The 22,195-nt window shown below is 56.4% G+C and overlaps 1 protein-coding gene, 1 non-coding gene and 1 pseudogene across 2 annotated transcripts; 1 reads left to right on the top strand and 2 right to left on the bottom strand.

Annotated features, from left to right (window-relative positions):
* Window positions 1–657: 657 nt before the first annotated feature.
* LOC126036941 (deleted in malignant brain tumors 1 protein-like) lies at window positions 658–10,171 on the top strand. The gene is given in 15 exon segments (XM_049797172.1): window positions 658–724; window positions 1,718–2,032; window positions 3,498–4,349; window positions 4,923–5,249; window positions 5,336–5,397; window positions 5,400–5,652; window positions 6,010–6,324; window positions 6,800–6,862; window positions 6,951–7,269; window positions 7,696–7,721; window positions 8,009–8,146; window positions 8,894–8,989; window positions 9,414–9,475; window positions 9,703–9,855; window positions 10,085–10,171. Coding segments are annotated over 15 exon segments (3,135 nt in total).
* Window positions 10,172–14,941: 4,770 nt separating this feature from the next.
* Window positions 14,942–15,014, bottom strand: TRNAF-GAA (transfer RNA phenylalanine (anticodon GAA)). The gene has a single exon. It is a non-coding gene; the product is annotated as a tRNA-Phe (tRNA).
* A 2,419-nt stretch (window positions 15,015–17,433) lies between these two features.
* On the bottom strand, window positions 17,434–21,135 carry LOC126036940 (olfactory receptor 14A16-like; annotated as a pseudogene).
* Window positions 21,136–22,195: the final 1,060 nt, after the last annotated feature.

Raw genomic sequence — 22,195 nt, 5'->3', positions numbered from 1 at the left:
TGTCTGAGCCTCTGGGCTGCATGTCTGCTGCTGGGACAGAGACATGTCCCAGCTCCAGCTCATTGGAAGGGACCTTCTGTGGGGCTCTTCAGGGAGGGACGTGCAAGCCAGCACTGCTGGGATGGGGCTCTGGCCTGGGCTAAGGCCCTTTCCCAGCTGCTTCTCCCAGCAGGGCTGTCTCCTTCCCTTCCTGACACAGCCCCCACTGCAGTCTCAGCCCTGTGATTCCCATGGCACAGGGGTGGCTGGACAGTCACACCTGGGGGTCTTGGATGTGCCTGGAATAGGAGATGCTCAGTGCTCCTAGACCACACGGCACAGTTCAGGGGGTGAAAAGCCTGTTTCCCCCCCACAACGGGCCCTGTCTTGTGACGGCCCTCTGCCACAGTGACGTGACACCTGTAGCGGAGCCATCTCTCATATATGGTCATGAACAGCGCTGGAGAAGTTCATTGGAGGGCTGGGCTGTGTCGGAGGGGAGATCGCTCCCGATAATGTCTAAAAAGGTGCTGCTGCTTCGATTGGCTCCTCCTGTAGCTGGGCTGGCATCTGCAGAGATATATTGCCTTCCCGTCGTCATTGTCCCCATGAGTCCCCAGGAGCCGTGGAAGGGAATGTAACGTATCAGGGATGTTCTGTCAGGGCAGGAAGCTCAGGATGGGCACCGAGGGACTTCTGTCCCCTCAGATGCTGTGGCTGCTCCTCTGGGTGCAGCTGTGCAGGGGTAAGTGCCGACTCCTTTGTCCCACAGCCCAGGGCCTGCAGCTACCAGTGTGGTCATTGGCATTTCTCTGGGAATGAGGTTTCTTTGCAGCTGCTACTGAGATGAGGGGCAGAAGGTGCTCAGGTCCATGGACCCTGTGCCTTTCCCTGTGCCCATCTGGGTGGGTGAGAATATCTCCTTTTCCAGGGCTCCAGTGTTCAGGGCAGCCTGTGCCTGCCTTGATTGATAGACACCCTGTCCTGGGGTACCCTTCTGGGATCCCCTCTTCCCCAGCACTGTACCTCTGGAGATGGTGGTGGCCGAGCTGGTGATGGCAGCACCCAGAGATGCCCAGGGCACTGCCGAGCTCTAGGGTACCTCAGAGGGATTGTGTGCTGCTCACTGCCCCCTTGGTCCAGGGGACCCCTGACCCCCTGAGAGCAGTTTGGACCCCACAGAGAGAAGGGGACCGGGGCACCTACAGTAGAGAGACATTCTTCCTGGGGAGCTTGGCCCAGTGTAGGGACTGGGCTGACACCAGGGGCGAGGAAGGGACATGGGTTGGGGGATCCTCAGAATCATCTCAGTGCTCCCTGGGAACCCAGAAGGCCCTGGGGTTGGGGGTGAGTTTGGATGGTGCTGGGGCAGGAGCAGGCTGGTGCTGGAAGCTGCAGGCCTGCATACATGGAGCTGTTGAGGGGGTGCTGGGCTAGGGAGTAGTGGGTTCTCAGTGCAGCGTTGGACAGTGTGTGTGTGGGTGTGGATGGGGGGGCAGGTGTCTGGGAGGCCTTGAGCAGTGGGATGGAGAGTGACCCAACTGGGCTGGAACTGTACACCCACAGCCTTGCACAGACCATGGGGATAGAAGGGACCCCTGCACTGCACCAGGGACAGCCTGGAGGGGAGAGGGCTCCTGCCCCTGTACCTCTGAATCAGCCCAGGTCTGGGGTTCCCCCAGACCTGCAGTGCTGGGGTTTAGCACTCTCCTGACCCATCCCATGTTGGTGTTTGAAGGGGCTGCGGAGGTGAGGCTGGTGAATGGCGGCAGGCGCTGTGCTGGAAGAGTGGAGGTGAAACATGGTGGCAAGTGGGGGACCGTGTGTAGTCACTACTGGAGCATGAACGATGCAGTGGTGGTTTGTAAGCAGCTGGGCTGTGGGTCTGCTGTTGGAGCTCCTCAGTATGGATACTTTGGAGCAGGATCTGGCCCCATTTGGATGGATGCTGTTGACTGTAAAAGCACCGAGTCTGCCCTGTCTGACTGCAAACACAGAGGATGGGGTAAACACTACTGCATTCATGCTCTCGATGCTGGTGTGATGTGTTCAGGTAAGGGGACAAGCTGCTGCCTACCTTTGGGACTGGGATGGGGGAAGGGGCCTTGGCTGTGCCCTTGGGGAGCAACGAGTGGACACCGGAGTAGGGCCCAGTGATGCTGGTCTAACTGCCAGGCTGGGACTGTCATTGCTGTTTGCCCCAGTCCTTCGGGAAGGCCCAGAGGGATCCTACTATAGGGTGAACTGTCCTTGCCAGAGTGTCTCAGTCACCCTCAGGCAGTGTCTTGGGCTGCAGATGAATCCTCCATCCCTGCCCTGGGGTGTCCATTGGGCTTCACTGGTCTCCACCCATTCTGCCAGTTTTCAGCCAGCAATGTTGAGGGTCCCTGTGCTGGAGACACCCGGGGGTACTTGCTCGGCACTCCACGCTTTGGAGGAATGGCATGAGATGGCTGATCCTCCTGGGTCATTCCCCTTCACAGGCATGAGTACCTCAACTGAATGAAATGGGCTTTTCAGAAAGGATGAGTGCTGGGACCTGGGGAATGGAGCAGGGTGGCCACAAATGCCTTTGTTGCCTGTGCCCAGGGCTCGGCTGTGTGGACCAGCATTGTGAGGCCTCAGGGCCTGGTGGCTGCTTGACCCTGGCTGCTCCCTCCTGTACCCCCACAGTGACAGGCTGGCACTGAGATATCCCTGGGGCTGTGACAGCCCCATGGGGACATGACACCATGCAGGCAGTGCTGACCTACTGCCCAACCTCTCTTGCCTGCTCATGGCTCCCCACACTGCCCCATGACATGGGGGCTTTGGCAGCAGTTACTGATCCTCATCTGTGCCTGCTGTTCTCTGAGAGGCAGTATGGGCCCAAGGGGTCATGCAAATTTCCTGCCCCTCTGTCCGGCCATCTATCTGGGTTGTAGACACCTCCAGGCATAGCACTGTGTCCCTGGCTGAGGATACCCTCCCCTTGAGAAGACATCAGAGTGGTCTGGACAGGCACCAGGCATGATGGCAGCTGCACCATTTCCATGCTCTGTGACATCTTCCACCTAAAATGAACCTTCCAACACCCCAGGAACACCCCTGGGATCAAGGGGTGCTTCTGGTTGCATCTGGGTGATGGTCCTGCCTGGTCCCAAGCTCTGCAGGGGCTGAGCAGGCTGCCGCAGTCATTATCATCTGGGCCAGTTCTCCTGGATCCAAACTGCTCACACTTTTGCAGTGCTGGGGAGACCACACCAGGCAACGCAGGGGACCTTGTGCGGGAGCAGTTTGTCTAAGCAGGACCTGTGGCTGTGAGTCTGCGACAGACACATACCCACAAGTGCTCTTATGCTGTAGAGATGGGGTGCATGGGGGTCTGGATGTGCCTGTGTCACCAACACTCCCACAACAACTTCCTCTGGAATGTGCAATGGGCAGTTTGGTCATGGCTTGCTTGGAGATGATGCAGGATGTGGGGATTTAACTGCCAGAGGGCTCTGGGAACTCCCAGTTGTTTTGTTTTTTTCCAGGATTTGTCCAGCTGGTGGAAGGGAAGAGCCGCTGCTCAGGACGTGTGGAGATCCATGATGAGGACCAGTGGAAAACTGTCTGTGATTCACATTTTAGTCTCAACGCTGCTGATGTGGTCTGCAGGGAGTTGCAGTGCGGCGTGGCCCTGCCTGTCACTGGGCCAGCTCACTTTGGAGAAGGGGTCAGTCCATTCTGGGATGGAGAGCTGCAGTGTGTAGGAAGTGAATCCTGCCTCATCTCCTGCTGCAGAGGGTCCTCCAGGGACCAGCCCTGCACCCATGTGAACAGTGCTGTTGTCACCTGCACACGTAAGGACTCAGGGAGGGGTATTGAACACCAGGTCTGTGCCAGGGGTTGGGGAACAGAGCAAGGACCGTGCTGGGCCAGGTGTGAGGACAGGAGGGAAGATGGGATTGTGTGCAGCATGAAAATAGTGCAGAAGGCGAACAAAGACATGCTGTCACTCTGGCGTCTCCGCCAGCTACTGACGGTACATGAGCACCAATCCAACCTCTCTTCTCCTCCTCTGTCCCCAGAATACACAGGATTCAAGCTGGTGAACGGCAGCACAGCATGTGCAGGGAGGGTAGAGGTCCAGGTGTCAGGGACCTGGGGGACCCTCTGTGCCTCCCGCTGGGATCTCTCGGATGCCCACGTTCTCTGTCGTCAACTCAACTGTGGGTTTGCTGAGTCCATTCCTGGAGGAGAGCATTTTGGGAGAGGGACTGGCCCTGTCTGGAGAGACTCATTCTACTGTGACGGGACAGAAACCCATCTGGGACAGTGCCCAGTGATCACCCTGGGGGCCTCACCATGCTCCCACGGGAACAGCGCTGCTGTCGTTTGCTCAGGTGAGTGCTGGAAAATTGCTGCATAACTCCTTTTGCCCTTTGTGAGTGACATGGACACCCAAAGCAGGGGTCCCGTGGCTGTGCAAGGCTGAATTTCTCCCTGGAGAAACCCTGGCTTCCCCAGGAGCCATCTGGAGGGCTTTACCTGCTCAGAGTGACCGCTCTACTTTGGGAGAGCTGAGGGCTGAACGGAGGCAGGCATCTGCCCCCAGGGCAGTGGCTTAGGCTCCAGCACCACCACCAGGCCTGGGCTCCTCCATTCTCCTACTGTGGGTCAATCCCAGAGCAGGGCTGCAGGGCTGTGCTCCATCCTTCTGGCTGCAGACAACTGCATCCCATCCCCAGAGAGAGCTCTGCAGAGCCTCATCCCACCACTCAGGAAGCAGGTGCCTGGGTGCCCCGCAGCAGCAGCAGACCTGGGTGTGAGCTGCAGAGAGGATTTTGCCCTTGCTTCTTGTCAGCAAAAGGCTCAATCTTGCCATGTTTGGTCGGAAAATCTGCCCTCGCCCTCATCCCTGAAGGATGCCATGCTCCCCGGTGCAACCAATGCAGTGGCATCTCTGCTCTCCCCAGGCTCAGCCGGCTTTGCATCCCTGCGGCTGGTTGGTGGAGAGAGCCGGTGCGATGGACGAGTGGAGATCTTCCAGCATGGGACATGGGGCAGAGTCCTGAATGACCAGTGGGACGTGCAGGAGGCCAGCGTGGTGTGCCGGCAGCTGCGGTGCGGAGACGCAGGGACAGCCTACAACCCCCCAAAACCTGAGCGAAGGACGGGTCCCGTGGGGCTGCGAGGGGTCCAGTGCACAGGGCATGAGGCCAGCCTGGCCCTCTGCAACACCTCCCTGCCTGAGAGTGCACCGGCGGCAGGGGTTGTGGAGGATGTGGGAGTCATTTGCTGGTGTAAGTGGCGCTGCACGGGCCCCCCAGGTGATGGGGTGGGTTGGCAGCCAACCCCTGACAGCAACTGGGTTTTCTACCCACTACAGGGAGCCGAAGGGTCCGGCTGGTGAATGGGGCCGGGCGCTGTGCTGGGAGAGTGGAGATCTGGGGCAGGGGGGCATCTGGGGGACTGTCTGTGACAATGGCTGGGACCTGTCTGATGCCGCCGTCGTTTGCCAGCAGCTGGGCTGTGGAGGGGCACTGGAGGCAGCTGGCTCCACTCAGTTTGGGGAAGGCTCTGGGCAGATCTGGCTGGATGGCGTGAACTGCTCTGGGGCTGAAGCTGCTCTCTGGGACTGCCCTGCCGGGCCCTGGGGGCACCACGACTACGGGCACAAAGAGGATGCGGGAGTCGTCTGCTCAGGTCTGTGCCGGGAGCTGTAGTGGGAGCCTGGCTCCCGTGGAGACCAGGACACAAGGAGAGGCGGGCATGGCCAAGGCTGTCCCTGGCTGCCTCTGAGCTCCTGCCCAAGCATGTCCTGTGGACACCCGTGCACGGGTACCCTCAGTCCCATTGTGGGTCCCTGGGGAGCTCAGCCGTCCCCGAGGACTAGCAGGAAGGGCAGGGTTGTCTGTCCATCAGGGGCTTCTCTCTACACTTGGGTGCAAGGCGGACGTACTGGCCATGGCCCTACCCAGCTGTGGGCCTGGGGGGTGCAGAGGTGTCCTGGCTCCCACAGCCCCAGACCAGCCTGTTTCCCCTTGGTGCCTTTCCTCCCAGAGTTCGTGGCCCTGAGGTTGGAGGACAGTGATGGCTGCTCCGGGCACCTGCAGATTTTCTACAATGGAACGTGGGGCAGCATTTGCTCCAACTCAATGACTCTTGACACGGTGTCGCTGGCATGCAAGGAGCTGGGCTGTGGGGATGGAGGAACCCTGGAAACACCCCTGTCTTATGGAAGGGTGTCTGGCCCTACATGGCTGGATAACGTGCAGTGTGGTGAGAAAAACAGCTCCTTCTGGCAGTGTCCCTCTGCTCCCTGGAACCCACAGTTATGTGAAGACTCACGAGAGGAGATCCACATCACCTGCAATGGTAACTCTGAGCCACCTGGGCACCCCAGTGTCACTCTAGCTCCTGCTCCCTGTTGAGCACAGCCAAATGCAGAAAAAGAGCTTGGAGGGGCTTTTTCTTTCCATGTCAGTCCCTTCTGCTGCTGGTGGCAGAAATGTGATCACAGCCACACAGGTCCAGCAGCAGTTGCCACCCAGGTTGCCAGCAGCGCCTGGGGGAGGCAGAGGCATCTCCAGGTGAGGTCTCAGAAGAGACCAGACAGGGTTCAGAAGAGCCTCCCCTCCATAGACACACTCCTGCTGCTCTGTTAAACAGGGACCTTTTGGGGCTGAGCAGTTGGAGTCCCCCCACAGTCCTGGACATGTCCCATGAATGACCAGGGTTCAGTTGCTGCCATGATCGAGATGGCAGAGGGAGGCACAAGCAGAGATCAGTCCTGCTCTCTTCTGCATGATCTCCCAAACCAGCCCTTTCACCACAGTGTTTCCTTCTTCAGGGAGACGCCCGGAAATGCCCTCGGTCCCGCTGGCCCCGTGCCCCAACTCCACGACATGCACAGGTAGGGAGCTGCTCCTCTGTGGATGCTTCTTGTCTGGCAGGGCTCTGCCTGCTGTCTCAGTGCCATGGGAGGTCTTTGCCTTCTCCAGACAGGGAGAAGATTCGTGCCGTGGGAGGTGAGGAAAGGTGCTCGGGCAGAGTGGAGGTCTGGCACCATGGCGCTTGGGGGACGGTGTGCGACGACTCCTGGGACATGCGGGATGCTGAGGTGGCTTGCAGGCAGCTGGGCTGTGGCCCGGCGGTGTCTGCCCTGCATGAGGCTGCGTTTGGGATAGGAACGGGCCCCATCTGGCTGGAGCAGGTGGAGTGCCGTGGGACAGAGCTGTCTCTGCAGGACTGCTGGGCTCGGCCTGGGGATGGTAGTGCTTGGCGGCATAAAGAGGACGCTGCCGTGAACTGCTCAGGTGAGTGGCAGGCCTGGGACCCCTTGCTCGGGTATTGGCAGGGAGCTGGGGAAGGCCTTTTGCCACCTTGGTCCTGCCATGGCCCCTGACCTCCCAAGAGCAAGAAGGTTCCTGCAGAGTGCAGGAGCCTGGTGCCAGGTGGGGAGCAGCCTTGGTGGAACTGGATGTGTTCTGGCCATTGCCCGCGGGGCCCTGCAGACCCAGGTTTATCCCCTGGGCTGCCTGTGCCATCCTGCCTGCCACCCAGAGCAGAGGCACTGAGCCCTTTCCCAGCCTCTCTTTATAGCACTCTAGGAGGGGCAATTTGGGTAGGATGTGTCAGGGACATCCACAGACACACACACGGTGTGTTGGGGAGGAGGCTCCCTGGTACCCGCACACCCACCCTCTCTGCCCAATTCTCCTTTTTCTCCTCTGCAGCTACACCCAGGACAGCAGCATCCCCACCCCAAGCAGGTAACTTGTCTTCCCCCCGGGGCTGGGTATCCCCAGGGCCAGACTGTGACCCACAGCTGGGTGGAAGGGGCTCCTTGCTGAGGGGTGAAACTCCCAGGAGAAGGCACTGGTCTGGTGGTGAGGGGGCTAGGGAAAGTTGTAATTTACTCATCAGGGTAGGAGCTTCTCCATCGCTCATTCCTGGGGCCCTCCACCCCCTGCTGCTTTGTTTGATGGGGGTCAGGAATGATGCTTTTTCCACCTCACCTAGGCGTGCTGCTGGCCTTTCCATATTCTTGCCCACACAGATTCCCCCCAGGGCCGTCCGACTGTCAGCGGGAGAGTCTCAGTGCCCGTCATCATCTGCATCATCCTGGGGGTCCTTCTTTGCCTGCTCCTGGCCCTCCTGGCTGGGCAAGCGCTAAGCACCAGGGCTGGGCGCAGAGGTTGGTCTTTCCACAGCGGTCCCAGGGGAAGATAGATACCTCCTGGAAGGGCTGCAGGGTGTCAGTGAGGGGCACAGGCAGAGCTGGGGGGATGAGACTGTGGGCTTCCACCTGTCCCATGCACCACACCATTGACTGGCTGGCCGTGGGGCACCAGCAGCAAGGGGTGGAGAGAGCCCAGAGGTGGGGGGAGATAGCGATGGGGCAAGGAGAGAAATGGCAGAGTGGAGCTGGGATATATGTGAGCAGAGAGGAGATGGCCAAGGCTGGCAGTGCTCTGGGTAGTGCTGGGGATGCTCTGGGACAAGGGAGATGATGGAAGGAGTGCAGGGTAGTATGGTCTGTCCCCATGGTGTCAGGCTCCCAGGCTGTCACCTCTGCCCATCCCTGTGCAGACCCTGGCAGGACATGGGACCTACCCTAGACCCATGGGACAGTTAGGGGAAAGCTCCAGGTGGAGAGGAAACATGGGAGCTGCTCCAGGGTCAGACAAGGGGTGCATGACCCTGGGGCCAGAGGGGCATGAGCACTGTCTCTGATGGGATGATGCAAGGGTGAGGCTGCCCCAGATAATCTCCACAGCGATGTTGCCCTCACTGGGGATGTGGCAGCTGTGCCTGTACAGTGCAGTGGGACTGTGCTGTCTGGCCAGTGCTGGGCTGGCCCAAGGAACAGGTTTGGGGGAGCGCAGTGTGATCCCATTGCCCCTCTGCCTGTCCTTGTGCCAGCCCTACCTCTGGTCCCCAGGCTCCAGGAGTGCTCAGGAGATGTTCCCTGAGGCTGTGTACGAGGAGATTGGTTACAGCCCAGTGTGGGAGAAGCAGGCGAGGTTTGGTTGCTCAGGTGGGTGTGGGTCCTCCCTGGACGTACATCTGCAGGACCCTTTCCACTGGCCCCAACCCAGGGCTGATTCCCTGAAGACCCCAGCCCATTGTGATGCTGGGACCATGTGGTCTGTGGGGACAGCATCCAGGTCATAGCCTGGGAGGGGAGCTTCCTCCCAACCAGCTTTGCCTGTCCCAGCTGGACAGCCCCACTCTTCCTGCCCCTGCACCCCATGTGACATGCGTGGAGTGAAGGAAAGGGCTGTCCTAGGGCAGCTCTGGGAGCACCTTTGAGACAGGGTTTGCCCCAGGGAGGCAGGGGGATTTCCCAGCCCTCCTCCCCATTGCAGCCCCATCTCTGTGGGTCCCCCTGCCCCAGCAGCACTGACCACGAGCCAGGTCAGTGGGGGTCACTTCATAATACCCACTGTGCATCTCTCCAGGCTCCTATTCAGAGGAGACCCTGACCCAGCTGCAGCCCTACCCTGGGGTCAGTGAGGAGGAGGTTGGTCTGGGATCAGCAGCAGGTAACAGAGGCAAGAAGGAGTTGATCTCCCTGAAGACATGTGATGGACAGAGGTGTCACTCCGTGTCACCTCTGGAGATGGGGAGGACATGGGGGTCTCCTGTGGTGCTGCCAATAGCAGTGTCTCAGCCCTGTGTCCCTGCACATCTTCTCTCTGCTCTGCAGGATGTATCTTCTGACTGTCACCAGGTCCCCTCTCTTTTCAGATGTTCTTGTCCTGCCTGGAGGTGACCCAGCAGATGGTTATGATGATGCCAGGGAGGTTTCTGGTCCAGAGGAGGATGTTGCCCCTGGGCAGGGAGAGAGGGAAATGCCCAGGGAGCCAGCGGAAAGATCAGAGCCCAGGGATGCACCTGGAGGTGAGAGGGAAATTTAGCACTGCTGGTTCCTGGGGTGCCATCCCTGGTGCTACCCAAGTCACTGCTGTCCTGAGACCGCAGCCTCCTGGGAAGGGGGAACCTGTCCCAGGAGTTTTCCTTGGAGGTACTAGGGGAGGGAGAAGGAGCTGAATGTGGTGAGGAGCAGGGAGGAAGGTGATGTAGAGACCCCATGGGGCCAAATTGCAATGTTCTGCCTTGCTGCTTGCAGGGACCAGCCTGCACTCCTGGAGAAGAGCTGGGGTCCCTGGAGCTGAAGGAGGCACGTGGCCCCGTCCCTGGGGAGCATGGGCTATGATGATGCTGAAGAGGTGTCTCCTGCACATTTCCCTGAGGACACAATGGCTGTGACACCAGATCTCTGTGCACAACAGTCCTGGAGCCCCAGGTCATGAGAGCCCATCCCTGCTGTGCAGCTGGGTGCAGCCAGGAGGTAGAAGAGGTCTGTGGAGCTGGGATAGCCGTGAGCACCAGGGAACCATGTCCCTTGGCTCAGGGGCAACAGAAACCGCCCAGAGTTTCCTCTATTTTTATTCCCATTTTTATGCTGTGCATCATCTTTGTTCAAAATAGAACAGCTGTGTTCAGCTTTGACCCGGAGCTGGTGCTTGCCTGCCCAAGTGTCAGGGCATCTTCCTGAGGCTGAGAAGGAGGAGCAGAGAACAAAGGCATGGAGGTGGGGAAATGGCCATTTCTCAGGGCCAGCAGGCTTGGGGTCAGGCTGTGGGGCTGTGAGAGCCCACGGTCACTGGGTAATAATCCTGCTGACAGAGACATTTCCATCCTACTGGCCACAGGCAGTTTCTAGTCAAAATGGCTCTCTGATAGGTTCTGTGATGCACCTCAGTGAGAGCAGCCATTTCCTTGCCCTAGGGTTTCCCAGCTGCTCTTTGCCCCAGGCAGGGCCTTGGCCAAGCTGGTCCCACAGTGCAGAGGCCATGACAGAACTGCCATGTCAGGGGAAGACCTGGGCTGTGGCCCCACAGAAGTGAGGCCTGAGGTGGCTGCAGTGCCCTGAACATCCCAGCCAGCCCCAGGGGGCAACATGGCCTATGGATTACCTCCCACAATGGTTAGGAGGCAGCTCTGCTCCCCACTGCCACAGCACAAGGTGCAGAGCCGCTTTCTCGGACAAACGGGGCTGGGATTCCCTTTCCTCATGCTCTGTCAGGACCCCAGTCTCCATGGGCTGCTCCTGCTGCCTTGGGCCCTCACAGACCCTGAGCACTCTTGTCAAGGCACTGAGCTTCTTTCTTCCTGAGCAGAGGCTGTAAGGTGCCACGGCAGACCTGGGACCCCTCCTCCTGCTCTCCTCCAGCCCCCACCCCTGCCCTCCTGCTGCCTCGAAAGGGATGTCAGTTTGGGTTTGTGTCAGGGTGGTGCTTGTGTGCAGGTACAAGAGGGATGGGAGCGGGGGGGATGGGAGCACCTTTACCCCAGCGCTGTTGGAGGGCCAGGGGCAGAAGAGAAGATCCCCAGGGAATGTGTGCTACATTCAAAAGCCATGGTCCAGTCCCTGGCCTGGAGAAGGGCTCATCTGGGAGGATGCTCACATGGGCACATTTCCATGGCAGAGGAGATTTTGTGTCCCTCCCCTAAAAGAGGCACTGCTGGGAGCTGAGCCAGGGTCCCTCTCCCTTGGCTGTGGCTTTCAGCTTCCTAGGGCCCATGGGCAGAGGAACTTCTTATGTAGCAGCCAGGCGGGGAGAAGGGTTTGACACCTGGGCAGGATCTGGCACCAAAACCACCCTCTCTGCTCCCACTGGTGGGTCTCAACACCCCTCTGGCACTTCCCCAAAAGGCTCTGCTGCGGGCTGGAAGGTGCCTTGGCTGTCTGTGGCAGGGTTCCATGTGGGAAGTTGCTGGAGCTCAGTACTGCTGCAAGCAGCAGGGTCTGGCCCTAGAGGGGAAGCAGAGAGCAGGTGCCTTTCACCAACATCCTCTCCCACTTCAGCATTGCCCCATTCCCTGCTGAGAGCTCCTCCACCCTTGTGGTGATCCTCGAGGGATCTGGGAGAAGCCCAGGCACACACATCCCTCTGCCCCATACCCCAGAGCTTTCCTGCTGGCAGACCCCACGGGAGAGCAGCGTTCCCAGGGTGAGACCCCCACGGTGATGGGTGACAGAAATGGGCACTGCAAACACAGCCTCCATCCCCTGGAAAACTCCCATGGGGGCAAGCTCCAGCCCTGCACCTCAGAGAAGGAAGGTATAAAAGTGAAATAAAGAAGAAGGGAGGAGTGTTATCTTCTGAACACAGGATGGTGGGGGCTATGGACAGTATGGACACTGACGTGCAGACTCAAGGTGCTCCAAGTGGGCACTGGGGAGAGGAACCCAGCGCCTGTCCTGTGCCACCTCACTGCCAGCTCTGCCCTCCCACAGGTGTAATATTTCTCCCTTACTCTGGCACCTGGCAGATATTTTCCTCTTCCTTCTGGGGGAGATGAGCCACAGGCCTGTGTGTGCTTGAGGGGGACAGCACACCTGAGCAGGAAGAGCCTGTTTCATGGCATTTGGGGACCTGAACAGTCTGCCCCTGCAGGCTGGGTCCATTCTCTGCAGCAAAGCAAGATTGTTGCTGTACCCCAGATCTGTGGTTGTTCCTGCAGCTCCCGAGGACCTGCCTGAGGGGGTGTCACAGAGAGACCTCCAAGTCTCAGCACTGCAGCCCCCATACTGGGCAGAGCTGGGCTGTTTCAAGCCCATAGGAGAGCAGCCTTATTTCTCTGAGTTTTGGCTCACCAGGGTGCTGGACACCCTGCAGTGAAAGTCCATGTCTCATGCCCCATTTTGGTTGTGGGTGTTATTGCCAGGGGAGCAGCCGAGGCACCATCTCCTGGCCCTCACTGCCTGTGCATGGCTGTGGACAGACCTGCAACTCCATGATCCTACCAGCGCAGGGTGGATGGAGTCACCAAACATCCCAGGAAGGAGAGGTGGGCACCGGCCCCACCAGTCCCATGTAGGGTTTAGGGATTAATCCGTGTGGGGCCCGGATGACGGAACACCAATATGATGATTAAAGTCGCCAGTTTATTGAGCTTAGCTAATAATTTTTAGACAATTCTCTAAGTTGTTGAGAGACTTTGATTGGCTACTACATGCAAGCACTTGGTGTCCACACGCACAAGCATAAGCGGTGATTGGTTACATCGGTACTGTCCACGCGCACAAACACAAGACATAATTGGTTGTGTTAATTAAAGCATACAAGACTTGTCTGAGTCTAATTGGTCAAGATAAGCCCCTGAATTGAGGTTGTTTGTGCCAAGTTCCCTTTATCGTGGAATGTGCACCTGTGTTTTCCTAATTGGGATCTTTCTTCTTCTATCTTCTTATTTATTCTGTTCAAGGCCTTCTAAAGGCGCCTGGAACAGTCTTGTGACCATGAGCTATTTTCAGGCCCAATAACTAAGTTCCATATAACTGAACCCTACGTCCCACCTCTGCAGGGCTGTGCCTGACGTCAGCAGTTCCAGGTTCCCTGAGCTGAGACTCTGCTCAAGCCAGCAGCAATGGTGGAAGGATGGTGGAAGGAAAACTCCAGCTGGGAGTCCCACAGCCCTGCCCATGCTCGTCCAGCCCAGACACCCTTACCTGCTGGCACAGAGTGCTTCCCATGTGGTATGGGATCTCCACCTGGAGTGGAGACAGGACAATCCCAGAGCCTTAGCCCTGGAAAGCCACCAGGCTTTGGTCCAAAAAGACACCTGGGCTGGGCCAGCACCTTCTCACCACATCTCCCAGTGCAGCCAGAAGGGATTACATAGTGTGCTGCTGCTGTCTATCCCCTCCCTGAGGTTTCTTCACAGGCACACTCTGCTGCCAAGCATTGTCCCTGGGTAGTGGGTGGGGTGGGTCTAGGATGCAGGGCAGTGACCTGGGCTCATGTCCAGCACAGCTGCCTGCTTCTGCTCCAAGAAGGCACTCAGCAGAGGCAGCACACACAGGCCTCCCACAGCCCTGCCCATCTCACAGCCAAGCCCTGGGTGGGCAGGGCAGGCCTACAGGGCCTGGAGAGGAGCAGTGCCCGAGCTCCAGCCCACAGCTGCCTGAGGCTGGGCAGTCAGGGCAAAAGCACCGCCCCTGGAGATGCCAGGGATTGAACCCAGGACCTCCCACATGCGAAGTGGACGCTCTTCTACTGAGCTCCATCCCCTTGATGCCTGCCAGCAGGAGAGACACTCTCTTCCCTTGATGCGTCTATGACAAGCACAGCCCTGTTGTCCCCTGGGTGCCCAGGGACCATCTGCAGAAAAGAGCACTTGAACCCTTCTGAGAAGGGGGAAGTTGGGACTGCCTCTCTGCTGGGGTCTGATCCTTGCACAGGGCTGCACTGCAGAGCGCTGCTCTTCAACGTCTCTGCAGGGCAATGGGACGGGAGGAGGCTCTTGCTGCTGGCACTTCTCCCATGCTGTGGCCCACTCTGGGGTGGGCTGATGGAGAGGAGAAAACCCCTGAGCCTCCTCTGCCACCCAGGGCAACACCCCTCTGTGACACATCTGTCCCCAACTCCACAGCAGGAGCTGTGCAACAGGGTGAGGGAAATGCCCTCCCTGGGTTGAGGTGTCCTCAGGCTCTTATGGCATCCCAGGGTATGTGGTGGAGAGGACATGGGGGCAGAAATCTTACACACCCTCCTCTAGGCACTGAGCCTCCCCCTGCACCCTCTGTCCCCCAGCATGCCTGGAGGTGAGGTGAACAGCAAGCTTCCATCTGCCTGGGGCTGAGGGAGTAGGCTGGGCTCAGGGACCTTCCCACTCCTTCAGCACTGAGGACTGTCCTGAAAGCAGAACAATGCCCTGGGACAGCCCTGTCTGGGGTCTCTGCGAAAGGGGGGTGATGTGTTTAGCGGTTTACTCAAAGGTTGGTAATTTAACCATGTGCAGGGATGGCATTGTCATGGTGATAAAGCTGGGGCAATTGTCTTGCCCAATGCTATAGGCTACAGTGCAGGGGCAGTGCGCTTGCAAGAGGTGAAGGAGCAAGGAGGGCCAGGGCAGGCTGGAAGAAGGCAGGCAGGCAGGCAGGCAGTCTCTGCAAAAATCTACAGGAGCAAATCAGTGCTGAAGCCCGGGGTTGAACCGGGGACCTTTAGATCTTCAGTCTAACGCTCTCCCAGCTGAGCTACTTCAGCCCTGTCCCAACAGCCCTTGTCCCAGTTCCACCCCTACCAGGCCACAGGCTGACATACACATGAAGAGAGCTCCTTGGGGACATTCCCAGGGAAAAGCTGTGCCCAGCACCAGGCAGAGGGGACCTGGCCTCTCCCTGCCTCCATGGCCAGGCAGACTCCTAGTGTGGGGTGGGTGACAGCTTACACTGGGAGTGCCAAGATATGTGTTGGGCTTCAGTTACAAAGGTGAGTGGTGAAGGCAAGTGTGCAGGCACAGGCAGCTGCCAAAGCTGGAGGTGGAAGAAGGGTGGGGTTGGTGGAAGACCTCTCTCATAGGGAAAAGAGGGCCCAGGGGAGGCAGAGCTTTTCCAGTGCCATAGACTTTTGCTTCGTTCTTGCATGAGCAAGAGTGTTCTGTTCAATGTTTGGAGACCATATATACGAGGAGAGAAGCCTTGAAAACCTCCAAGGCCTGGACTGCACAACCTCTCAGGGCAACCTCTTCCAGTGCATAAGTGACCTTATGGTCATGACCTCATGGACTTCATCTCCTGCCTGAACGTTCTTTCAACTTTTGTCCTTTGCCTCTCATTTTCCCACCATGCACCACGATGAAGAGCCTGGCTCTGTTTTCTTAACTGCCTGGTAGGTACTGAAATGATCCTATGAGATTTCCCAAAGCCTTCTCATCTCCATACTGAACAGTGTTTCCTCAGCCTTTCCTCAGGTGGAAAGTTCTCCAGCCCCGTGCACACCCCCCCACACCTGACTGTGTTGGTGCCCCTTCACTGAACTTGCTCCAGTTAATCAATGTCTTTCCTGTACTGGGGGCAGGAGGCCCCAAGCTCAGTGCAGTGCTGTGCATGTGAATGGAGGGGGAGTCCCTCCCCCTCATCTCCTGGCCATGCTTCTCATCATACAGGCAGGCTGCTCTTGGCCTTCTTGGCTGCAGGGGCTCACCGCTGACTCATGCACAGCTTGTCCACCGTGACCCCCAGGGCCTTTTCTGCTCAGCTGCACCCTACCCAGGGCTGTTGCCCAGCATTAGGCCACCCCAGGGGCAGGACTTGGCATTTCTTCTCTCTGAAATCTAGAAGGTTCTTTTTTGCCCACTCTGCCAACATGTCAAGGTTCCTCCAGAAGTCAGCACTCCCGTGTATAGACTGGTCTGCACCTCAGGTTTGTGTCATCCGAAAACGTTGTCAGCTCCTCCAGGACACTGATAGCATCATTATGCCTCTGAAAAGACCCTGATGCATCCAATCAGTCTTTTACCTCTTTGCCCACCTGTCAAGACTGTAGCTTCCTAGAATTGATATAAGAATACTGTGGGAGACTCTGTGGTGGGTTGGCCTTAGCTGGTGGCCAGATGCCCAGCGGCCAGATGCCCCGCCAGCCACTCTCTCACTCCTCCTCCTCAACAGTAGAAAAGGAGAAAAAAGGAAAAGAAATGCTGAATTGCTTGTTATGAAATCAGGGGCATCACTTCCCAATTAGTCCTGATCAAAACAGGCTCAAAAGGAGGAGAATTAACTTATTGCCAGTTCAAATAGGGTTGGTGTCATGGTTTCAGCCCAGCTGGTAACAAAGGACCACGCAGCCACTCACTCACTCCTCCCTGCTCCCCTCTGGTGATATGAGGAGGAGAACCAGAAAGGAGAAAAGAAAAAAAACCCTGGAACCTCGTGCGTTGAGATAAGGACAATTTACTGGGACAACACAAAAAGAGAAGTTACAACAACAACAACAACGGTACAAATAAAAGAATATACAGAATGAGTGATGCGCAGTGCAACTGCTCAGCATCAGGAACCCGACACTCCACCACTTCCCCATGGAAAGCCAAGAACCCCCCCCCAGCCCGCTCCCCATTTATATACTGAGCATGATGACACATGGTATGGAATAGCTCCTTGGCTAGTTCAGGTCAGCTGTCCTGGCTGTGCCCCCTCCCAGGTTCCTGTGAAAATTAACTCTACCCCAGCTGCACCCAGGGCAGCTGGATAGTGAGAAGAAAAGTTAAATACTACAACAGCACCTCCCCTTTCCCCTTTTTTTCCCAGGGTCAGTTTCATTCCTTCATTGCTGACTCCTCTACCTCCTTTCCCTGTGAGTGGTAAAAGGGGGAATGGGGACTACAGTCAGTTCCTAACAGTTCACCTCTGCTGCTCCCCCCTTACGCTTTTCCTGTGGCATCCTTCCCACAGGCTACAGTTCTTTCAGGAAATATCCAACTTCTCTGGCATTTGATCCTCCATAGGCTGCAGGGGAATCTCTTCTGCATCATATGCAGTTCCTCCTCCCTCTCTTCTTCTCTGAACTTGCTGTTTGCAGGAATTTTCCTCACACTCTTTTTTTTTCCTTACTCCTGTTCCACTCTGGCATTTGTGCCCTTTCTGAAATACACTTTCACAGAGGTGCCACCAGCTTTGCTGATGGGTTAGCTTTTGCCAGCAGTAGGTCTGTTGCAGAGCTGGCTGGACTTGGCTGTGTCCGGCATGGGATAACCCATTGTCTTTTCTCCCAGGCGCTCCTTCTGCCCATCCGCTACCAAAAACAGGTACACAGACACCAATAGAGAGCAAGAAGCTTGGCCTTGATAAATGACATCCCCTGCTCTTCTAGTGTCAAGCAATCCAAACTACTCGTTGAGGGGGCATAGAGAGAAACAAAAATGGCCTTGACACTGTGCAAGCACTGCTTAGCAATAACTAAAACATGGCAGTGTTATTAACACTGTTTTGGCCACCAATGCAAAGCACTGTAGGAGCTGCTGTGAGGAAAGTTAACCCAAGCTGCTACCCAAAGTTGAAAATACCACAGCAACCAACTCAGAAATAGGATACGAAACAAGAAATGCAAGACCAGTGTGGAAAGGTTTAAGAGGGTAGGCTGTTCCTCTTGGCAGGTTTTGCACCAGTACAAGAGAAGAGCTTGGGTGGGGGGAATAAAAAGAGAAACAAATAACATGGCAAAGGTTGTTTGGTGTCAACTGTGAAGCAGCTCTGCACCTGATGCGAATAATTTCTGTGGTCAGGGAGAACCTGAGAGATTTCTCTCATTTGAAAAGATGAAGGAGAAGGAAGGACGGAATCATTTAGGTTGGAAGGGACCTCAGAAGTTTCTCGGCCAATCTCTTGCTCAAAGCAGGGCCAGACCAGATTACTCGGGGCTTTATCCAAAGACGCATTGGTCACTTTCTGGGATAGAGCCCGCAGAAAGTCCCTGTGAAACAGCTTCCAGCATTTGACTATCTTCATGTTGGAAATGTATTTCTCTATATGTACACTAATGCCCTTCTTTCAGCCCATTGCCTCTTGTCCTTGTGTCTTGTACCAGGGACATGAGCCTGACTCAGTCTTCCTGGGAACACTGCAATGCTGCTACATGTTTCACCCAAGATCTGTCTTTCTCCAGGCTGGACAAGCCCAGCTCCCTCACCCTCTCCTCACAGGTAAAGTGCTCCAGAATCTGTCCATTATGGCAGCCCTTTGCTAAACTTGCTCCAGCTTGCCAACAGCTTTCTTGCACTGGGATCTGAAATCTTGACACAGTGTTCCGTATAATCCCTTCCCTCAATCAACTGGCTGTGCTTCTGGTTGCACGGCCCAGGGTCCTCCCATCCTGCCTTGCTTCCAAGAACACAGCTGCATCCTGTCCATCTCACTGTCCACCAAGACCTTTCCAAAGCACCTCCTTCCAGCCAGGCAGCCCCCCAACCTGTGCCATTGCCAGCATTAGACCCCTGCAGGGACAGAAACTGGCATCTGTCCTTGTGAGATTTCCTGACTTTCATGCCAATGCATGCTCTCCTCTTCCTTGAAGCCTTTCCCTGAGCACAGGGGCCTGGAGACCATCTCAGGAAAGACTCAGGCACAGCAGGCATTCCCTCCTTCAGCCCCAGCTGTGTCTGCTGTTATTAAATCACCTTCCCCATTCAGCAGCAGTCCTTGTTCAACCCTGGTCTCTCAGAAGCCACCAAAGCTCTTCTGTTTACTTTTGACTTCCTTTGCCACCAGCATCTCCAAGTGATTTTTTTTTTTCCTACAGTCATGCCTCCACAACAAATGCAATATAGGGAAATTCTATTTTTCTACCTGGCCTTGCTGACACCTCCTGGCAGCTGCTTCATGGCCTCTGTCCTTGTGCTGTCCCAGCCCCACTGCCCAAACAAGATTCCACAGCCCCACTCTGCAGGCAAAGCACAGGAAAAGGTAGAGTCGGGGATGGGGAAAGTTCCCCCCATTGTGATCCCAATGGCAGCCTTCAGATCACAGTTCCCCCACAACCCTCCTACTTTTGAAGCTTCCCCAGCACCCGACCACTGCCCTGCTGCAGCCTTGACCCATGTGGAACATTGCAGACAGCTCTGCTCCAGGGTCTGCCAGGATCTGGGGAAGGAGAGAGGCTGGGCAGGGCTGTCCATTAGTCAAAGGCAGCCCTTGGCCCAGCGGGAAGGTGGAGATGGCGTCCAAGCAAATCTCACCCTTAAACCTAGGGTGACCAGCAAGTGATGGAAACGGCCAACGAGAGACACTGGGGGTGACGAAGACACTAAGCCACCTTCCTCATTGTCCATGGCACCAGGGGCACAAACCATCCTCCTCCTCCTCTCCTCTGCACCTGCATCTCTTCACTGTTTTCCACAAGACCCGTCAATGCACCACAAACCCCCAGTGTCAGTCCTTGCCATGCATGGTCACACACTGCAAACTCTACACTGACATTTTTTCTCTCCTGGGCACTTTCCAGACCAGCACAGCTCCCCCTAAACTCTCCCCACTTCCCTTGACCTCTCTCCACTCCCCCTAAACTCTCCCCAGCACAGCCCAGTCCGCCATGTCCCCACAGCAGTGCCCACCACAGGGTGCGGCAGAGCTCTGGGCACTCACCCCACAGCCCCAGACCCTCTGAAGGGCACAGCAGCTCCTCAGGGGTGGAGAGGGCTGAGCCCCAGGGCTGGGGGGGCATCTGTGGCACAGGCCTGAGGAGATTCCCTTCTATGATGGAAATGCTGCTATGCAGGCCAGCTCTGTCACACAAGTGCCCATTGCCTGTCCTTGCCTGCGGTCACAGGCCTGACACACAGCAGGACTCTAACCATGCTTCAAGAGCACTCAGGCCTTCCACCAACCCAAGGGTCCAGAAAGAAAGCATGGAAGTGGGAAGACAGCAGCTCGGGAAAGACCAAGCGCTGGTGATCCCTGGCACTGTTGCTGTGCCAGGACTCTTTTCTTCTTCCCCTCTGCACACAGGCACTGCTCCCTGCAGCTGCAGAGAAGGTCTTGGAGGAAAGATCTCAGAAGAACAAGTTACTGCAGGGCCCTTTATTTTGTTTAAACCCAAAAAAGGGCACAGGTCTTTTGCACAGCTCCTTGGCACAGCCTCCAGGGCACATAAAAAGCTGTATAGACTGTGAATTAGAAACCAGAGGAATAAAGGTATTTCTTTGTGGAAAGCATTCAGATAAGTAAAACAAAACGAAATAGTAAGAGTAAAACCACACCCAAAATCACCATAAGAAGACTAGCAAAACACAGGTTGGGTATATAATGAAATATAAGTACTATGCAGAAGACAAGAGGCAGTTTATTACTTCTAAAAAGCATCCAGTCATTAGTTTTGTCAGGGCATCCTTGATCTCATGGTTTCTCATGCTGTAGATGAGGGGGTTCATGGCTGCAGGCACCACCGAGTACAGAACTGCCACCAGCAGGTCCAGGGATGGGGAAGAGATGGAGGAGGGCTTCAGGTAGGCAAAACTACCAGTGCTTATAAACAAGGAGACCACAGCCAGGTGGGGGAGACATGTGGAAAAGCCTTTGTGCTGTCCCTGCTTGGAGGGAACCCTCAGCACAGCCCTGAGGATCTGAACATAGGACAGCAAAATGGAAACAAAACACCCAAGGACTAAACAGGCACTAACCACAAGTACCCCAACTTCCCTGAGGTAGGCATCTCAGCAGGTGAGCTTGAGGACCTGGGGGATTTCACAGAAGAACTGGTCCACAGCATTGCCTTGGCAGAGGGGTAGTGAAAATGTACTGGCAGTGTGCAGCACAGCATTGAGGAACCCACAGCCCCAGGCAGCTGCTGCCATGTGGACACAAGCTCTGCTGCCCAGGAGGGTCCCGTAGTGCAGGGGTTTGCAGATGGCAATGTAGTGGTCATAGGCCATGACAGTGAGAAGGAAATACTCTGCTGGGATCAGAAATAGAAACAGAAATGCCTGTGCAGCACACCCTGGGTAGGAGATGGCCCTGTTGTTCCAGAGGAAGTTGGCCATGGCTTTAGGGACAGTGGTGGAGATGGGTCAAGGTCAAGGAGGGATAGGTTGAGGAGGAAGAAGTACATGGGTGTGTGGAGGCGGTGGTCACAGGCTATGGTGTTGATGATGAGGCTGTTTCCCAGGAGGGCAGACTGATCCCTCTGATCATTTTTGTGGCCCTCCTCTGGACCTGCTCCAACATGTCCATGTCTTTCCTGTGCTGAGGACCCCAGAGCTGGACACAGTACTCCAGGTGGGGTCTCACAAGAGCAGAGCAGAGAGGCAGAATCACCTCCCTCAACCTGCTGGTCACACTTCTTTTGATGCAGCCAAGAATATGGTTGGCTTTCTGGGCTGTGAGGGCACATTGCTGGCTAATGCCCAGCTTTTCACCCACCAGTACCTCCATGTCCTTCTTTGCATGGCTGCTCTCAATCCCTTCACCACCCAACCCATATTGATATTGACGGTTATTTGACATGGGACTGGCCCCTTTGATATCCTTTTCTGCCAACCCCTATCTTTATTTCTCCCTGCTCCACCTTCCCCTGCATGTCTTTCACGGGTTTGCACATCTCTATGGATTCCCGCATCCCTCCCAGTCCAGCATCCCCCTGGTTCACAGTCTTGCAGAGTCCAGGCTGATTCTCCTGGAAGTGGTGCTGGTGGTTTCTCAATGGCCCATCAACTACTGTGAGAAGGGAAGTTTCTTTCTTGCCGTTGTCTCCATGGTTGCTCTGTCAGGCCTGTGCCTTGATAAATTTTGGTTCCTGGATTCCCCTTTTTCTATTGGTTTCCCAGTTGAAAGCTCCTGTCCCGAGCCCACAGCCCAGGGACAAGCCACAGGATGGTGCTGCCTGTCAGCCCCGCTTCCATTCTGCTGCCCTGGGGACTCTCAGGTCCCTCCACCCCCTGAGAAATATTCTCCTGCAGC

Source organism: Accipiter gentilis, unplaced genomic scaffold, assembly GCF_929443795.1.
Source record: "Accipiter gentilis unplaced genomic scaffold, bAccGen1.1, whole genome shotgun sequence".
NCBI lineage: Eukaryota > Metazoa > Chordata > Aves > Accipitriformes > Accipitridae > Astur > Astur gentilis.
This window is presented reverse-complemented; position numbering and strand designations above follow the sequence as displayed.